Genomic DNA, 15,773 nt, shown 5'->3' with positions numbered 1-15,773 from the left:
CTAAAGTGGTTTTCCTAAAGTGCAGCTCTACCCAAGTCATGCAGACACCAGTGGCTCCCTGTAGCCTCCAGAAGCACATAGAAAATGCTTTTTGGCATTCAAAGCCCTTCAGAACCTCGCCCCCTCTTACCCTTCCAGTCTTCTTACACTTTAGTCTCCATCATGCCCTCTTTGCTCCAGTAACACTGGCCTCTTGGCTGTACCACGAATAAAATATTCCATAGGCTTTGGACATTCTCTGACTGTCCCCATGCCTAGAATGCCCTCCCTCCTCTGCTTTAGCCACTGATCTCCCTGACTTCAAGTTCCAACTAAAATCTTGTCTTTTACAGGAAACCTTCCCCAAAGCTGCTTAATTGTAGTGTCTTCCCTCTATTAATTATTTTCTATTTATCTGTTATTTTGTTTGCATTGTCTCCCCCTTGGGCTGTAAGCTTCTTGAAAGCAGGGGCTGCCTTTAACCTCTGCTTTGTGTTGCCAGTGCTTAGCACAATGTTTACTGATTGATACTGATTTGCCTAATACCACATACCAATAAGATTGGGATATGCGTTTATAGATTTTCTTTTTCTTAACTACAATTACATACTACAATATAAATCCTTGATAAAATCATAGAAGTTTAGAAGTGGGTGGTACCCTTGATCTTTTTATTTACAAACATTTATAAAGTGCTTACTACCATGGAACCTTGTGCTCAGGGCTGGGGAAGCCGCCATTTTGTCTTTACCTCTGCTTCCCATCTAGATGAGGCAGCACAGAGGAGGAGGGGAAGGCCTTGCTTGGCCACTCAGGGAGCCTGTAACTGTATTTCTATCACATGATGTCGTTCACTTCCACACCTGTTGTGCTTATGGTAAAAGTGTTTGTTTCAGGACTAAACCAGAGTTGAAACTTCTACAAATAAAATATGAGGAACTTACAGAAAGAAAATCTTCCCTCACAGAAGCAACATGGTTCTTATCCAGTTTAAAACAACTTCATCATGATTATGCAGCTCTTAAAAGAAAAACCCCAACAGAAAGAGAAAAGGTGAGTGTTGCTTGAGTTTATTTTGGTTTCTTCATTATACTTCAGGAGAAATGATCCCTTTGTATGTTTGTGACATGCTCTTAATGTCTTATAAACAGACTGGGTCAACCCTGTCAGGGTCACGTACTACTCACAGAATAGCCAGGTCATTAGAATAGCCAGCACTTACTGCTGCACCTGAAGGTTTGCCAAGTGTTTTGCAACGTTATTGGCTCTTCACAGCAATCCTATGAAGTTGGTGCTATTATCCCCATTTTATAGATGAGGAAACTGAGGCAGATAGAGGTTAAGTGACTTGCCCAGGGTCACACTCTGGTAAGTGTCTGAGGCTGGATTTGCACTCAGATCTTTCTAACTCCAAACCTTGCCCTTGGTCCATAATGTGTAGGGCATCACCTAGCTGTAAACATCACTGGAGGCAATATAAAATTATCCATTCATTAATTACACTCTTAAATGATTTTAAGTACTTTGCTGCTTTAATGAACTAATCTAAAGGATGAGAAAATTTAAAGTCATGCTTTATTTGAAACTAAGGGTCTTTGCATTTAAGGTAGGGCTTATTATACCTTTTGTACAAAATTCCTAAGGTAATTTTTTCATACAAATTACTGAAGATAGTTTTTTATTTTTTAATCCAAAAAAACCAATTGTTGCCACTTTTCATCAGATTCAGTCAGCCATCATTAAGTTTAGCTAGAGTAGTGGGCCTGGAATCCAGACGATCTGAGTTCAGATCTGGCCTCAGACACTGGATAGCTGCTGGCAAGTCACTTAACCTGTTTGCCTCTTTCCTCCTTTGTAAAATGGGGATCATAATAGCACTTACCTCTCAGGGTTGTGAAGAGCAAATAAGAGAATAATTGTAAAGTCCAGTGCCTGGCACATAGTAAGTGGTATATACATGTAAGTGATGGTGATGATGATGACAGGCCTACTAGGAATCCAGATATTGTGACTGTGGGCAAGACCACAAGAACACATACAGGTCCATAGAGAGCAAATGCAAAATAGTTAAAAGAAGGTAGTTTGAAAGGGGGGGGGGGGGGGCATTAGTGGCTGAAGGGATCACAGAACACCTGTGCCAAAATGTTTCAACGGGATTTGACTTTTCTCTGGTCCAGAGGAGTGTTAGTAGGAAAGTAAAGGGTCTCCCCTAGTGGGGAAGAGCAAGCATCTGAAAAGAGAACAAGACATTCTCTTTCCAGCAGGGCTTGTGACACCCAAATCACATACTTGTTTCTAGTCATTTTTATGACTCCTAGATAAACAGGTCCCATTCCTGAAATAGCCAAAAGAATATTGTAAAACAGTGGCTAACTGGAACAGAAATGCTGCTTTTTCCACCATCAGTGCTGGGAACTTCATTGTCTAGTCATGCATTTGGCCTTAATGGGTGTGGCTTCTCTGGAGTTACTCCAGTATAGCTAGTGTTAGCTATAAACAGAATGGCTCCAGACACGTGGTTTGGATCCTAGAAGACTGGAAATAAGACTGTCTCCCTTAAAGAGTTATTCCCTGTGCTAGCAGCTTGCTCATCTAGTTAAGTTTTATTTTATTTTCATTATTTTAAGTCAAGCATTTGTTACTGCATTTGAGAAAGATTATCAATAAAAAAATTACTTGGGTCATCCAGTCACCATTTCATCTCAACAAACTTAAAAGACTCTACTGCTCACTGTGGGCACATCTGGGTTCCACAGCTCCTACTTGGGTTCTTTCCTCATGTTAGAGTAAGATGACCTCCAATAAAGTTATTAGATATTTCTAAGTTCCTCGCATCTCATTATAACTTGGGTGTTGTTTTATGGGAGTGGTGATAACATTTGGAAAGCTACATTATGGAAGAAGTTGTTTTACTGTATTTATACTATAGGAAAATTTCCAGAAACTATAGAATTAATGGTTTTAAAAAATGAATTTTTGATATATATAGATATAGATATACCTATATCTATATATATCTATCTACTTTGTAATAAAATAAGTTAACTTTGTCTTGGTAAGACTCTGAGAGGAAAAGAGCAAACTAGTAACCAGCACATTTTGCTATAGGGAGTATGGCAGGAAATCCTGCTTCAGTAATTATCTCGGTTAAACGAGTGCATGCAGCGCTCTCCATGCCTTTTCCCCCTTCCTTTCTCTTGTTAATGTTCCACTTGGTTTCTTTTCATTGTATACTTTCTTTTGCCTTTATTTTATTTTATGAAGAAGGTGCAGTTTATTAAACAGATTGTGTGAGGAGGCTCCAAAGACATATGTTTCTTAAAACATAGATATAACACAGGACTACGTGGCCTACAGTAAATCTGCCAGATACCACATGGGCAGCAGGACCAGTGTGAACCAGGCCTTGATATGTCCTAGTCATGGTGAATCATATTTAATCTCCACATCTCACTGGCCTCGAGTGCCTAGTGCTCACAAGGCTTGAGAGCTTGTCTCATCCAGCAAAGCCTTTTTAGGAGAAAGGCCAGAGCTCCTTCCCCGCACCTGAGCACAAAGCAAGTGACACTGAACTGTAAGATGTAGGTAGGAGGAGGTAAGTGCCTTGACTCGCTTGTCTTGATCATTCTCACTCCACAGTCATTTCAATTACTTTTCCTTCAATAGTATGACTCATCCAGCCTACCAGCTCTGCTGTTTGAAGCAAGAGGCATTTCAGGAGCGGCACGACATCTGGAAAAGATCAGCTGTCAACTTCAGCAGCTCATTGATCACAAATGAGAGGGAACCTGCCTTATGTATACTTTGGAATAAACTTTTTCTTGGAGATAATTAAGTTTATATATTTAACTTAGAATAATTTATTAAACTGTACTTGATTAAATATAAAAGCCATTTTTTTAAAAAAAATGCTTTAGAGTAATTTCTGGTTAGTGAAGGTTTTGTGACTAGCTTAAAAAAAAATGTTAGTAAAAAATAAGTTAACTTTCAGATATAAAGGGATTTATGTACACATGTATACACTATATATATATATTTTTAAAAATGCTGATCAAAATAGCTCAGAATGGACTAAAACATTTATGTTTTCTCCATTGAATTTCATTTTTGAATGACAAAATATGACAGTATTAATTTTGCAGTACTAAAAATCTACAAAATTAGATTATATAACATACCTAATAAAATAACTGTCTAATTATTTTGCCTGGGGTAGTTAATTAAATAGCTTGGTCCATTAAAGCATTTAAAAACAGACTTAAAACTTTGAGTAAATGGACAGTTATTTGTCAAAAAATTGATTTCCCTAAGCCACATAGTATTTTGTTTTTCGGCTTTAAAAGAAAAGCTCTGAGAAAATGTAAGGTTCATGGAAGGCATGTATCATTCTCATATATTTAACCGTCCCCACTGAGCTTTCTTTTATCTTGCTACCTTTAGTTTTTGTGTCATATACTGACTTCCCGCCTCCCAATTCAGCAAGACTTCCATTTTATTAAACAACAACAAAAAACAAAGCAGTTCTGTAAAACTAACAACCAGACTTTCTTTGTAAATGTATAAGGCCATAGTTCAGTGTGATTTTAATGTGTTTTTCTATCAGTGATACAGAGCATTTTTTCAAATGGTTGTTGGTAATATTTATCTACTTTGACCATTTCATTTATCCAGAGGAGAATGACTCAAAATGAAGTTGTTCAATTGCCCGTAGGTTTTAGATGACTGAATTTGTCTTTCTCTAAATCTTTTAAAAGTTCTTTTCAAAGAAAAGGAGATTTGTTCAACCTCTCTTGTTCATTTTCCATGAGCTGCACCTTAGGTCTCCATTGTGGATGTCTCCCAAGGGTCTGCTGTGAGCCCCTTTCTCTTGTCACTCTATGCTGTCTAACTTGGCAGTATTATCAGCTATGCAAATGATTCCCAGATCTATCTATTCAAGCCTAACTTCTCTCCTGAGTTCTACTATCACATCCCCAAATATAGCATGTCTCCTCCACCTCTGAAACTCCACATGTCCAAACAAGTTCATTCTCTTTCCCCCCAAAACTCTGGGGCAGCTGGGTGATGCAGTGGATAGAGCATCAGGCTGGCCTCAGACACTAGCTGTGTGACCCTGGGCAAGTCATTTAACCCTGTTTACTTCAATTTCATCATCTGTAAAATAAACTGAAGATGAAAACCACTCCAATAGATGTTTGCCAAGAAAACCTCAAATGAGGTCATGAAGAGTTGAACACAACTGAAAAGACACAAAACTCTACCCTTCCAATCAACCAGGCTTGCCTCATCACTCACACTTAACCCACCCATCTTTCCAACATCTCTTGTATATATGCCTTTCTCTACTCCTCCAGCTGTCTCCCTTCTGGCTGGGCTCCCTGCCTCTAGACCATCTGCCACTCCATTGCCACGGTGATTTTCCTAAAGTTTAGCTCTGATCACTCATCTTCCCCTACTCAACAGCCCCACTGGTCTCCTTTTACCTTCAGGAACAAAAAGAAAATCCTTTCTTTGGCCTTTAAAGCCTTCCACAGCCTAGAACCCTCTTTCCTTTACCAGGCTTCTTCCTCTATTATCCAATGGCACTGGCCTTCTTCCTGTTTTGTAAGAGGCCTCTCCTGATTCTCTTTTTCATTTCTAATCCACATCTTATCTGTATCTTTTATTTTGGCTTGTTGCTTAGGATGTAAGTTAATCAAAGACAGGGCCCATGTTTTTACTTTTCTTTGTATCTCCAGTGCTTGATAAATGCTTAGTGACTGACACTAGCTACTGAAGAAGCCAGATCTATGTAGGGGTGGCAGTACCAGGGCTGGCTCCAAAACTTTTCTGTTTTATATGGGAAAAGTGCCATTTCTGAAAATTCAGTGACAATCAGTTTTCCTTGTTTCTCAGGGTTCTGGGGAAGAAAGTAGTTATTATTTCTTACCTTTGCTTCCACAGCTAGGCTTCAGATCCCTGAGTATTATGAGGAGGTGGTGTCTGACTTCATAAGCTTCATGGGCATAGGGCTTAGGCCACTTTAAGGTTAGCAAGTTTGTTTGTGGCCTGAATTTCTGACTTACATGTCCTAGAGACTCTACTGTACCCATATTGTTGGCATGCTTTACACAGGTTAACATTCACTTGGGGTTTTTGTTTAATCAATACTTCGTATATTGGGGGCTTTGTGTTTGTGACATGGAATGACACTCAAGTACAGAGGTTTAGAATAGTGTCAGACTTGTATTAGTGATCCTAAGTTATGATATACAATAGGACCATTAAAATAATTTAAAAAATTAAAATAGGACCAATAAAATAAAATAATTTAATGGAATTTCTAGTAATAATTAAGAAAATATTCAAGAAAATTTTAATAATAGGTACTATAATGATCAATTATAAGACTCCAGACTAGACTTGTGATTTCAACAGGGTAGATAATTCTCAGTGAGGTGAACACCTCCTCTCCAACTGATGGTCCTAGACAGGTGCCTGTTCTAGTGTCAGGAAGCTTACACGGGCTCAGTACTTACAAGGTCAGTATGGAGCACGGATGCTGGGACTTGAGCCCTCCATTACAGCTCACAACAAACAGTGAATTCATCTGTTTATAAGGAGTTTGAAGAAGGCCACCATTTTACCTTTAGTCACTATTTGAAGTCAAGTTACATTCCTGTTTGCTTCCTGTTCTTCTATCACTTCTATGAGAAGTGCATCAGGAATCTCATCCTCTGTGGGGCTGTCACTGGCCAGACTCTTCTCTACAGCGTCAGCTAACTCAGCATCTTCAACAGCTTCCAAAAAACAGGTGTCATCAATCCCTCTGTACCAGTTCGCATCTGAAGGCACCTCTCTTGTCAACATACTAGATGATAATTCTTGAGAATTTGAAGATTTTTGGCTAGTTCCAATATTCCTACTGTCTGTGCCATTCAGAATGTGATCTTCATCATCCTAAAAAGATATTCAAACAAAATCACAGACCAGATACTTATAACCAAGATGGCTACTTGAACTGAGACAGGCAGCCAGCTCCCACATTTCCTAAAAATAGCACCAGACCCAATAATGACCAAGAATTCCAATGAGAACTTTCTACTATGTAAATTATCCTACCCCAGACTTACACAGAAAGTCAGCTAGGAGCCCACAGGCATAGAAAGGCAGGTTGCCAACCAAGGCAAATAAGACATAACTTCCCAGGGTCAGCAGAAATACATGGCATACAAACCTGCCTCTGGAGACAGAAGGAGCAGAGGGCAGGCACACCACTGAGAAAATTCAGCTGGGTGAGCTACAGTGTAAACCTTGGAGGTGGCCAGGAGTGGCACTAATACCCCAGTGCCTAGTACTCTCTTCTGAGATGCCATGGAAGGCCCCAAAGATCTGAAAGCCCAGAAGGGGGCCTAGGCCCAGGAAGTGGAGGTCAGCACAAGAAGTGGGAGGAATCTAGTGAGGGCTGTCCACCTCACTCCAAAGTACATTAGAGGCCAGAGCTTAATTGTGACAAAGCTATGGTCCAGGAACTAAAGCCTGATAACGTGAGTAAACCTAAGATAATAACCACTACAAAGAATCACTGCAGATCCAGAGACAGAAGGAAAAAACAAGTGGAGAAGAAATTTAACAATTGTTGGATTCTCTGTAAACTATTAAAAAAAAAACAACTTGGACACTATTTCAGAAAATGAAAAGTTGCTCCAATCTATCAGAACCAGAAAGCAAAGTGCAAATATTAAGAATCCAATTAACTCCTGAAAAAACCCTAAAAAGTTTCATTACTGTCACAGTCAAAATCCAGAGCTTTCAAGTCAAAGAAAAAATATTGCAAGCATCCCATCCAGAAAGAAGATGAAAGTACCAAGAAGCCACAGTGAGAATCACACAAGACCTGGAAGCTTCTAGTATAAACATAAGGAGATACTGGAATTCAGTATTCCTTACAAGCAGGAATAACTCACCCTGCAAAGTTGAGTATAATCCTACAGGAAAAATTACAAGAACCTTTAATGGAAGAGAAGACTTTCAAAGCATTTCTGATGAAAATACTAGAGCTGAGTAGAAATTTTGAAATACAAACACAAGAGTCAAGACACCCTGCTTGAGCAATTGAAAAAAGCTGTATGATGCTGTAGAGCTAATGTTCTAATGGGGGGTAGGGTGGGAGGAAACACAGCATCCCTTCAGAACTTTAATATCTTCAAAAGGGCACTGAGGGAGTTAAATAAGAGAAAAAGAGGCTGTAGGTGCCTGATCCTGTTTTGTGGGTTTGAAGTGGAGAAAGAAGAGGGAGAATAAAAGGAGGAAGACAGTGTAGAAAGGCAGAATAACAGTACAGAACATGTATTTTTCTCATAACTGGGGTACATGAGAAAAGAATATACAGATAGGCAGAAATGGGGAGCAGACATGGAGCCTCACTTACCTGAACAAGCAGAGTTTGGTGTAGAGATAAATCAAACTCAAGAAGAAGAAGACAGAAGGGTGATACTAGAGAGGCATTAGTCGGGCAAAACAAATTTCTTGATCTTGGAAAGAAAAAAACTGGAAACTAAGGGGGCAACATGCCCATCAATTGGAGAATGGCTAAATTATGTTATATTAACGTAATAGTGTATTATAGTGTCTCTGAGAATGACAGAAGGCATTTTCAGAGAATCCTGGGAACACCTGAATGAAATGATAAAGAATGAAATGAGTAGAACTAGGAGAAAATGTACACAAACATACAGTGTAAAGAAAAACAAATTGTAAAGACAGAAGACCACCAATCAAAGCAATGACCAACTGCATCTCCAGAGAACCTAGAATTACGCACCTTCTGATAGAGCAGATGGGCTCAAGGGGCACAAAAAGACACACAGTGTGAATATGTTTTGCTTAATTATGCTTACTTGTTGAAAGGATCTTTTTCCCCATTTTAAACTGAGGGTAGGGGTAGTGATGTGAAAAATAAGAGGGCCATCTTTTACTGTATATAAGTTTATCAAACTCTGATCTTTTGTACGTATTTAGCTCTATTTTGAGGATTTCTGTTGTGCTGCAATGGTCTATTTGGCCCGCTACAAAACAGTTTTAACAAGAGCTGTTTTATAACGTTTTAAAATCTGGATGGGCAAGTCGACTTTATCTTCTTCTCACTCCTATCCCCAAGTAGTTCAACAAAACCAACCTTTTATATTCTTGGTTGTTTTTATATACATGTATGTATAAACATTTTATATATATGTATATACATTTATGTACCAGTCTAATAATGATATCCACTGGTATTTCTGCTATTTCATTAAATCTTTTTAAAGAGTGTCACCATTTTTACTGTTGCTTCAACTCATCCAGTATGGATTTCACTACAGATATTGAGATCTAATTTTTGTTAATACAATTTTATACATTATTTTTTATATATCTGATTCCTGAACATTAAATTTTCTGTCATAAGTGGGACTTCTTTTTTGTAAATTGCTCCTTGGTCGTTGGTAGCATACAAGAATGTAAATGATTCTGTGGATTGATCTTTTCATCCTGCAATCTTGATGAATTCATTCTTCTCTAGTTTTTGTTGCAACTGATCAATTTTCTAAGTAAACAAGCTATCTGCAATAAAGGATCTTTGATTTCCTGTGTTAAGCCTTCTGAACTAACTTCTCATCTCACAATGACTAACATTTCTAATACCATTTTCTCTGATATTTTAATATTCTACATCTATATTCGTCAATAAATCATCTTTTTTTAGTGTTTGTCTTTAAGCTTCAGAACTGGGTAACACTCCATCTTTCACTACATTTGGAAAGTCAAGATATGAATTATTTATTCTTTGAAGGTTTGGAAAAAATTCACCAATAAACCTACTGAATGAAATATTTTTTATGGGTTAATTCACTGACTGCTTTATTTATTCTAATGAAATTGTTGTTTATTTCTAATTTTGTTAATTTATAGTTTTGCAAATCATCATCTATCCCTTTGTTTAAGTTTCAAATATCAGCACGTAGCTGTGAACATTTACTGATGAAATTCTTATTTTGTATTTGTAATGGTAATGTTGTTGTCCTTCTTAATTGTGAATGATTACACTTGCTAGGAAACAGTTTGTCAACTTTATTGATCTTTCTAAAAAACCAGCTCTTAGTTTTGTCAATTCAGCTGTTTTTCACTTTCTATTTTAAATAAATATCTCTTTCCTTTGGACTGTTACTTGTTTGCTAATGTCTTTAGGTACAAACTTGTTTTATTCAGTGAGTACATTACATTTACAAAAGGAATAACTCCATACAAAAAGTATTTCCTTTGGTCTTTTTCTCCAAAAGAAACTCTCTTCTTTTGCCCAGATTCCAAGGAGCGATTATCCTTCAACCTTCCTTATCCATTCTACACTACAGATAATTTCTCTGTATCGCAATAAAATAGGCTTATATAACCCAAACTATCTCCTAGCTCCTTCATACTGGGTATGTGATTTCTACTATGATGGGAAAAAATTAACTTAAAAAGCTTACTGAATTAGTTATCAAGGGATTTAATTCATAGTCCTAAATGAATAAGATTCAGTAGAAATCTATCTTGGGAATGAAGGAGCCAGCTGTTCAAATCGTTGCACTGGGCTCTGCATTTGTCTCCACCGATGGTTTACTATTTCTGAGAAGGGTTGGCCAGAGTATGAATGAAATTCCAAAAATGAACATACAAGAGAACAATAATAGCAGCCATCTTTATCCTTTACGTCATGCTAATCATACATATTTGGGGGAGAGGAGAATGGGACAGGAAGCTATGTTCTTAAGTTTCAGAATGACTTGAATTTAATATTCATAAATACGTTTACCTTTCAGAGATAAGTTAGCTATTAAAAAATAACAAAAAAAATAGCACATACCTCTTTGAACAGATATAAGAGGCACACTTCAGTTGGTAATGGGAAACCTAAATCAGAGAAAAATTTTTATTTATTGCTTAAAACAAGCATAATTTTTTTTTAATTTCTGGAAAAACTGTCTTTTAAAGAATCAATAACTCACAGTCTGATTTGAAGTTTTCTGCTCTGCAGACAGGGTCGTGACATTTTTGATACCAAACCTCATTTTTCAGATCCACCAGAATCCTTCAAATATAAATGTAAATATTAAGTCTTCTAATCCTTTAGCACATTACTTTTTAAAAATTTGTTGTGCTGGAGAAGCAAGGAATAGTGTATTTATCACATCTATGGAGAAGGGAAGAATTCTTTACTAAAGGAGAGATAGGAAGCATTATGAAATGCAAAATGGATAACTTTGATTACATTAAACCGAGAAGTTTTTGCACAACCAAACCCAATGCAACCAAAATCTGGAGGGATGTAGTAAATTGGGAAAGAATTTTTACAGCTAAGCTCGGGGATAAAGGCCTCATTTCTAGAATATATAGAGAACTGACCCAAATGTATAATCATAAAAGTCATTCCCCAATTGATAAATGGTCAAAGGATATGAACAGGCAATTTTCAGAGGAAGAAATTAAAGATATCTAAAATCATATGAAAAAATGCTCTAAATCACTATTGATTAGAGAGATGCAAATCAAAACAACTCTGAGGTACCACATCACACCTATAAGATTGGCAAACATGACAGAACAAGAAAATGATAAATGCTGGAGAGGGTGTGGGAGAGTTGGAACACTAATTCATTGTTGGTGGAGCTGCGAGCGCATCCAACCATTCTGGAGAGCGGTTTGGAACTATGCCCAAAGGGCTACAAAAATGTGCATACCCTTTGACCCAGCAATATCGCTACTAGGACTGTATCCCCAAGAGATCATAAAAATGGGAAAGGGTCCCACATGTACAAAAATATTTATAGCAGCACTCTATGTAGTTGCCAAAAACTGGAAGTCAAGGGGATGCCCGTCAATTGGGGAATGGCTGAATAAATTATGGTATATGAATGTAATGGAGTACTATTGTGCCATAAGAAATGATGAACAAGAAGACTTCAGAGAGGCCTGGAAGGACTTATATGACCTGATGCTGAGTGAAAGGAGCAGAACCAGGAGAACTTTGTGCACAGCAACGACCACATTGTGCGAGTTTTTTCTGGTAGACTTGGAATTTTGTAATAACGCAAAAAATTCTTTTAAAAAAAATAAATCCCAAAGGTGGTTCTCAAGGCAAAATGCCTTCCACACTCAGAGAAAGAAATATGGAAGTCATTCGCAAAATGTAGCAGATCATGTTTGTGTATGTGTAAGTTTTTGTGTATCATGTTTTGATTTGTTATATGATTTCTTTCATTTATTTTAATCTGACTACATAGCATGACTATAGTGAAAATATACTCAATAGGAAAGTATATGTAGAACCTATACAGAATTGTATGCTGTCATGGGGAGGGAGGGGGTAGTGGGGGGAAGGTGTGGGGGGTATAAAATCTCAATTGTATGGCAGTGATTGTTAAACATTAAAAAATAAAAAAAATAAAAAAAAATAAAAAAATAAAAATTTGTTGTAGTATTTTTATTTAAAAAAATTTTTCTGAATATTTAAATTAAAAAAAATTAAATTTAAATAAAATGTTAAAAATTCAAAAAAATTTTTATTTTTAAAATCACCTTCATTTCTATCCTTTCCCCTCCCCATCCAATGAACACATCCTTTGTAATAACAAAAAGGCAGTTCAGCAAGATCAACCAACAGTCATTTGAATCTGATAGCATACGTAATATCCTACACCCATATTGCCCCACCTCTTCATAAAAGGGAAGGAGGTGCATGTTCTCAGCTCTTCTCCAGGACCAAGATTATTGAGAGTTTTAATGAATGATCTTAGAATATATCTTTTTCATTCTTTCCATTTACTTTTATCAATTGTTTTCCTTGTTCTGCTTATTTCATTCTGAATCAATCAATTCCTATAACCTTCTGTGGTTCAATGGGACAAGCACTGGCTCAGGCATTCACTTTCACCTATGACACCACCTAGGTGATCTGGAGCCAGTCATCTGACCTCCCTGGACCTCAGTTACTCATCTGTAAAGTCAGAGGAGAGAACGGGGTTTGGACCAAGTACCTTCTGTGATCCCATCTGTTTAGCCATTGACAACTTCTACTTCATTTCCAGTTCTTTGCTACCCCAAAAGTGCCAATGAGCATATTTTGGGGTTCATGGTAGAAGTCCTTTGTTTTTTACCTCCTTGGAGTAGATGCCTTGCTGTGGGATCTTTGGGTCAAAGGCTATGGATATTTTCATCCTTTTTTTAACATAATTTCAGACTGCTTTCCAGAATTAGTGGACCAATGAACAGATTCTTATTTTTATTGATGTGTTTATTTTCAAGATTATCCTGAATTCTTAACCTCTTCTTCCCCTTTCCAGCAAGTCCCTTATAATGGAGAATTTTTAAAAGGAAAAAAAAAGTTCTGCAAAATCAGGTCAGATTAACTTCATAATTTATGCAATGTTTCCTACCCATAGTTCCCCCACCCCTCTGTAAACAGGGAAGGGAGGCACAGCTTTTCAACTCTTCTCTCTGGGCCATTTATAATATTAAATAATAAACAATAAACATCAGTACTATAAAATTTGCTGCTCTCTGGTCTGCCATCAGTCAAGTATTTGTTAACCACCTGTTATATATCCCTGTACAGGGCAACATGTCATGAGCTATGCAGGATACAAAGAAGTATGAAAAAGGTCCTGCCTTCAGAAGAGCTCACAGACAAAAGATAGGTGAAGTACTAACAGTTATTCCCAACAGGATGGAAATACTGAACTAGTAAAAATCAGTAACCTGCAATGATACAGGAAAGCTTCTTGGAGGAGTTAGAGGAGTTGAAAATGGGCAGTGGAATCTCAATCAAAAGAGTGCTGTTGAGGGATGCCATAAAGGCAGAATATCACATGCAGTGTTCTGGGCAGAGTGAGAAAGGCCTGTGCTGGGAAGACGGGGCTACAGTGGAGAAAACAGCATTCTATGAATCAGGTTGGGACTCCCAGCGAGGTATTCATCCTCACTGTGCCTCAGCTTCCTCAATGAGAAAATGAGAAGGCTGGATGACATGATCCCTGAGGTCTCTTTTAATCCTAAATTCTCAGACGATGATGATGACATTTCAAGCCTTAGAGTATCTGTGAGAATGATAGAAAAGAAATCATGAGGTGGAGTCCTGTGTTGATAGGGATCATAAGAAAACAGATTTGGAATGGTTCTCAAAGGTCATCTTTTCAACCCCCTTATTTTACGTTTGAGGAAACTGAGGCCCAGAGAAGCAAACTGACTTGCCCCAGGGGCAGAGCCATGATTCAAATCTAGGCCCCTTTAACTCTTTTCACCTGACCACATTGCCTTGCAATGATGAGTCTGGTTTTAGACAACGAACACAGCTGGGAAAGCCCTTTTGAGACCATCAAATCTAGACTCCTTATTTTACATATAAGAACCTGTGACCCAGTCACATTAAGTGTTGCCCTCAATGTCCTAGAGTTAGTAAAGCATATGTTTAACTTAAAGCAACTAGAAATGTTCACTAAACATGCATACCTGAGACTCAGAAGAGACTCCTTTGATGAAACCACAGATTTGGGAGTCATCCACATAGAAGAGAAAGCTGAGGCTACAGATTATAGAAAGAGAAAAGCAAAGGTCCAAGAACTTGTGACATTTAGGAGGCAGAAGGAAGAAGAGGAAGCCAGCACAGGAGACCCAAAAAGGGGGACAGTGCATGTGCTTTTTTATCTCATAGTGCTGTTATGTTTGAAAATAAGATAAACTGAGAGACAGCGGTCCAAGCATGTTCAATGTATTAATTAGGCTAGTAGTAGCCAATAAATCGGGTCAGTGACCAAAAGACCCCACTGAGGGCTGACAGGGTCTGATCAGCCTGACAGTATATTACTGGATCTCCCTTAGCAAAGTCACCTCAGCTCCTCCCCATTCAGAAACTGGAACTGTTGTTCAGCAGTGTCTGACTCTACAGGCAAAAATATTGGGATGATTTGCCATTTACTTCCCCAGTGTGTCCTCATTTTTCTTACAGATGAATATTTGGTCACTGGATCCAGATGACCCAGGAGGGGAAGTGAGGCTGGTGACCTTGCACAGTCCTCTCACTTAAAACAAAGTCAAGTACAAATCATGTCATCATTTCTCTGATGTCATGGTCCTCTTTGAAAACAAAGGTTGAACACAACCTGTGAGTACAGCAAGCTGACTGTGGACCCAGCTAGCTGGGTAACTCAGCTCATCCTCTCTCTCAACCTCTCCCTCTCCCCTTCCTTCTCCTCTCCAAAAGAAGGTAAATTTTGGCTAGAAGCTGCCTTGTTAACCTGGGGTTTACTGACTAGATTTCTTTCTTCTCCCTTCCTCCCTTCCTTCCTTCCTTTTTCTTTCTTTTCTAAACCCTTATACCCAATGTACTCTGAAGCCCATAGATTGACAATAGGTTCCTGCCAAAGCTCCACTCAATGGCTGTTTCTTGGACCCTCCTGGCTTAGAGTAAATGTCAATAGTAACTGTCTCTCTTTGAAACAACCCTGAGGCTCCTCCCAGCTTGATTTATTTCCTATTCAAAGGGGTCATCCCCAGATTACTTCTTAAAGAGGCCTATTCACTGAATGGGCATTACTTCACTTTGAGTGAGTACCTGAAAAGGCCTTAGCCTACAAGGCCAAGGTCTCCCATTGCATCCTGGGCCATCTCCAGTCATCCTGATGAATATCTGGTCACTGGATCCAGATGGCTCTGGAGGAGAAATGAGGCTGGTGACCTTGCACAGCCCTCCTTCACTCAAAACAAAGTCAAACGCAAGTCATGTCATCACTTCTCTGATG

The 15,773-nt window shown here is 38.2% G+C and overlaps 2 protein-coding genes across 5 annotated transcripts in view; one reads left to right on the top strand and one right to left on the bottom strand.

The window, feature by feature from the left end:
* The window catches only part of CENPU (centromere protein U), a 53,147-nt gene extending 48,967 nt beyond the window's left edge, over positions 1 to 4,180 (top strand). The window contains exons 12-13 of the mRNA XM_072624003.1: positions 876 to 1,032; positions 3,646 to 4,180. Of these exons, the coding sequence (XP_072480104.1) occupies positions 876 to 1,032; positions 3,646 to 3,759 (271 nt within the window). The 3' untranslated portion in view covers positions 3,760 to 4,180. The remainder of the gene's footprint in view (positions 1 to 875; positions 1,033 to 3,645) is intronic.
* Positions 4,181 to 6,275: 2,095 nt separating this feature from the next.
* PRIMPOL (primase and DNA directed polymerase) overlaps positions 6,276 to 15,773 on the bottom strand; it is a 38,759-nt gene continuing 29,261 nt past the window's right edge. For all 4 annotated transcript variants that reach the window (XM_072624000.1, XM_072623999.1, XM_072624001.1 and 1 more), the window contains 3 exons: positions 10,986 to 11,068; positions 10,844 to 10,890; positions 6,276 to 6,918 (listed from right to left, as the gene is read on the bottom strand). In XM_072624000.1, the coding sequence (XP_072480101.1) occupies positions 6,625 to 6,918; positions 10,844 to 10,890; positions 10,986 to 11,068 (424 nt within the window). In that variant the 3' untranslated portion in view covers positions 6,276 to 6,624. The remainder of the gene's footprint in view (positions 6,919 to 10,843; positions 10,891 to 10,985; positions 11,069 to 15,773) is intronic.

The sequence above is a fragment of the Notamacropus eugenii genome, chromosome 7 (genome assembly GCF_028372415.1).
Source record: "Notamacropus eugenii isolate mMacEug1 chromosome 7, mMacEug1.pri_v2, whole genome shotgun sequence".
NCBI classification, from domain to species: domain Eukaryota; kingdom Metazoa; phylum Chordata; class Mammalia; order Diprotodontia; family Macropodidae; genus Notamacropus; species Notamacropus eugenii.
The sequence above is the reverse complement of the archived record's forward strand: the minus strand, read 5'-3'. Positions and strand labels throughout refer to the sequence as shown.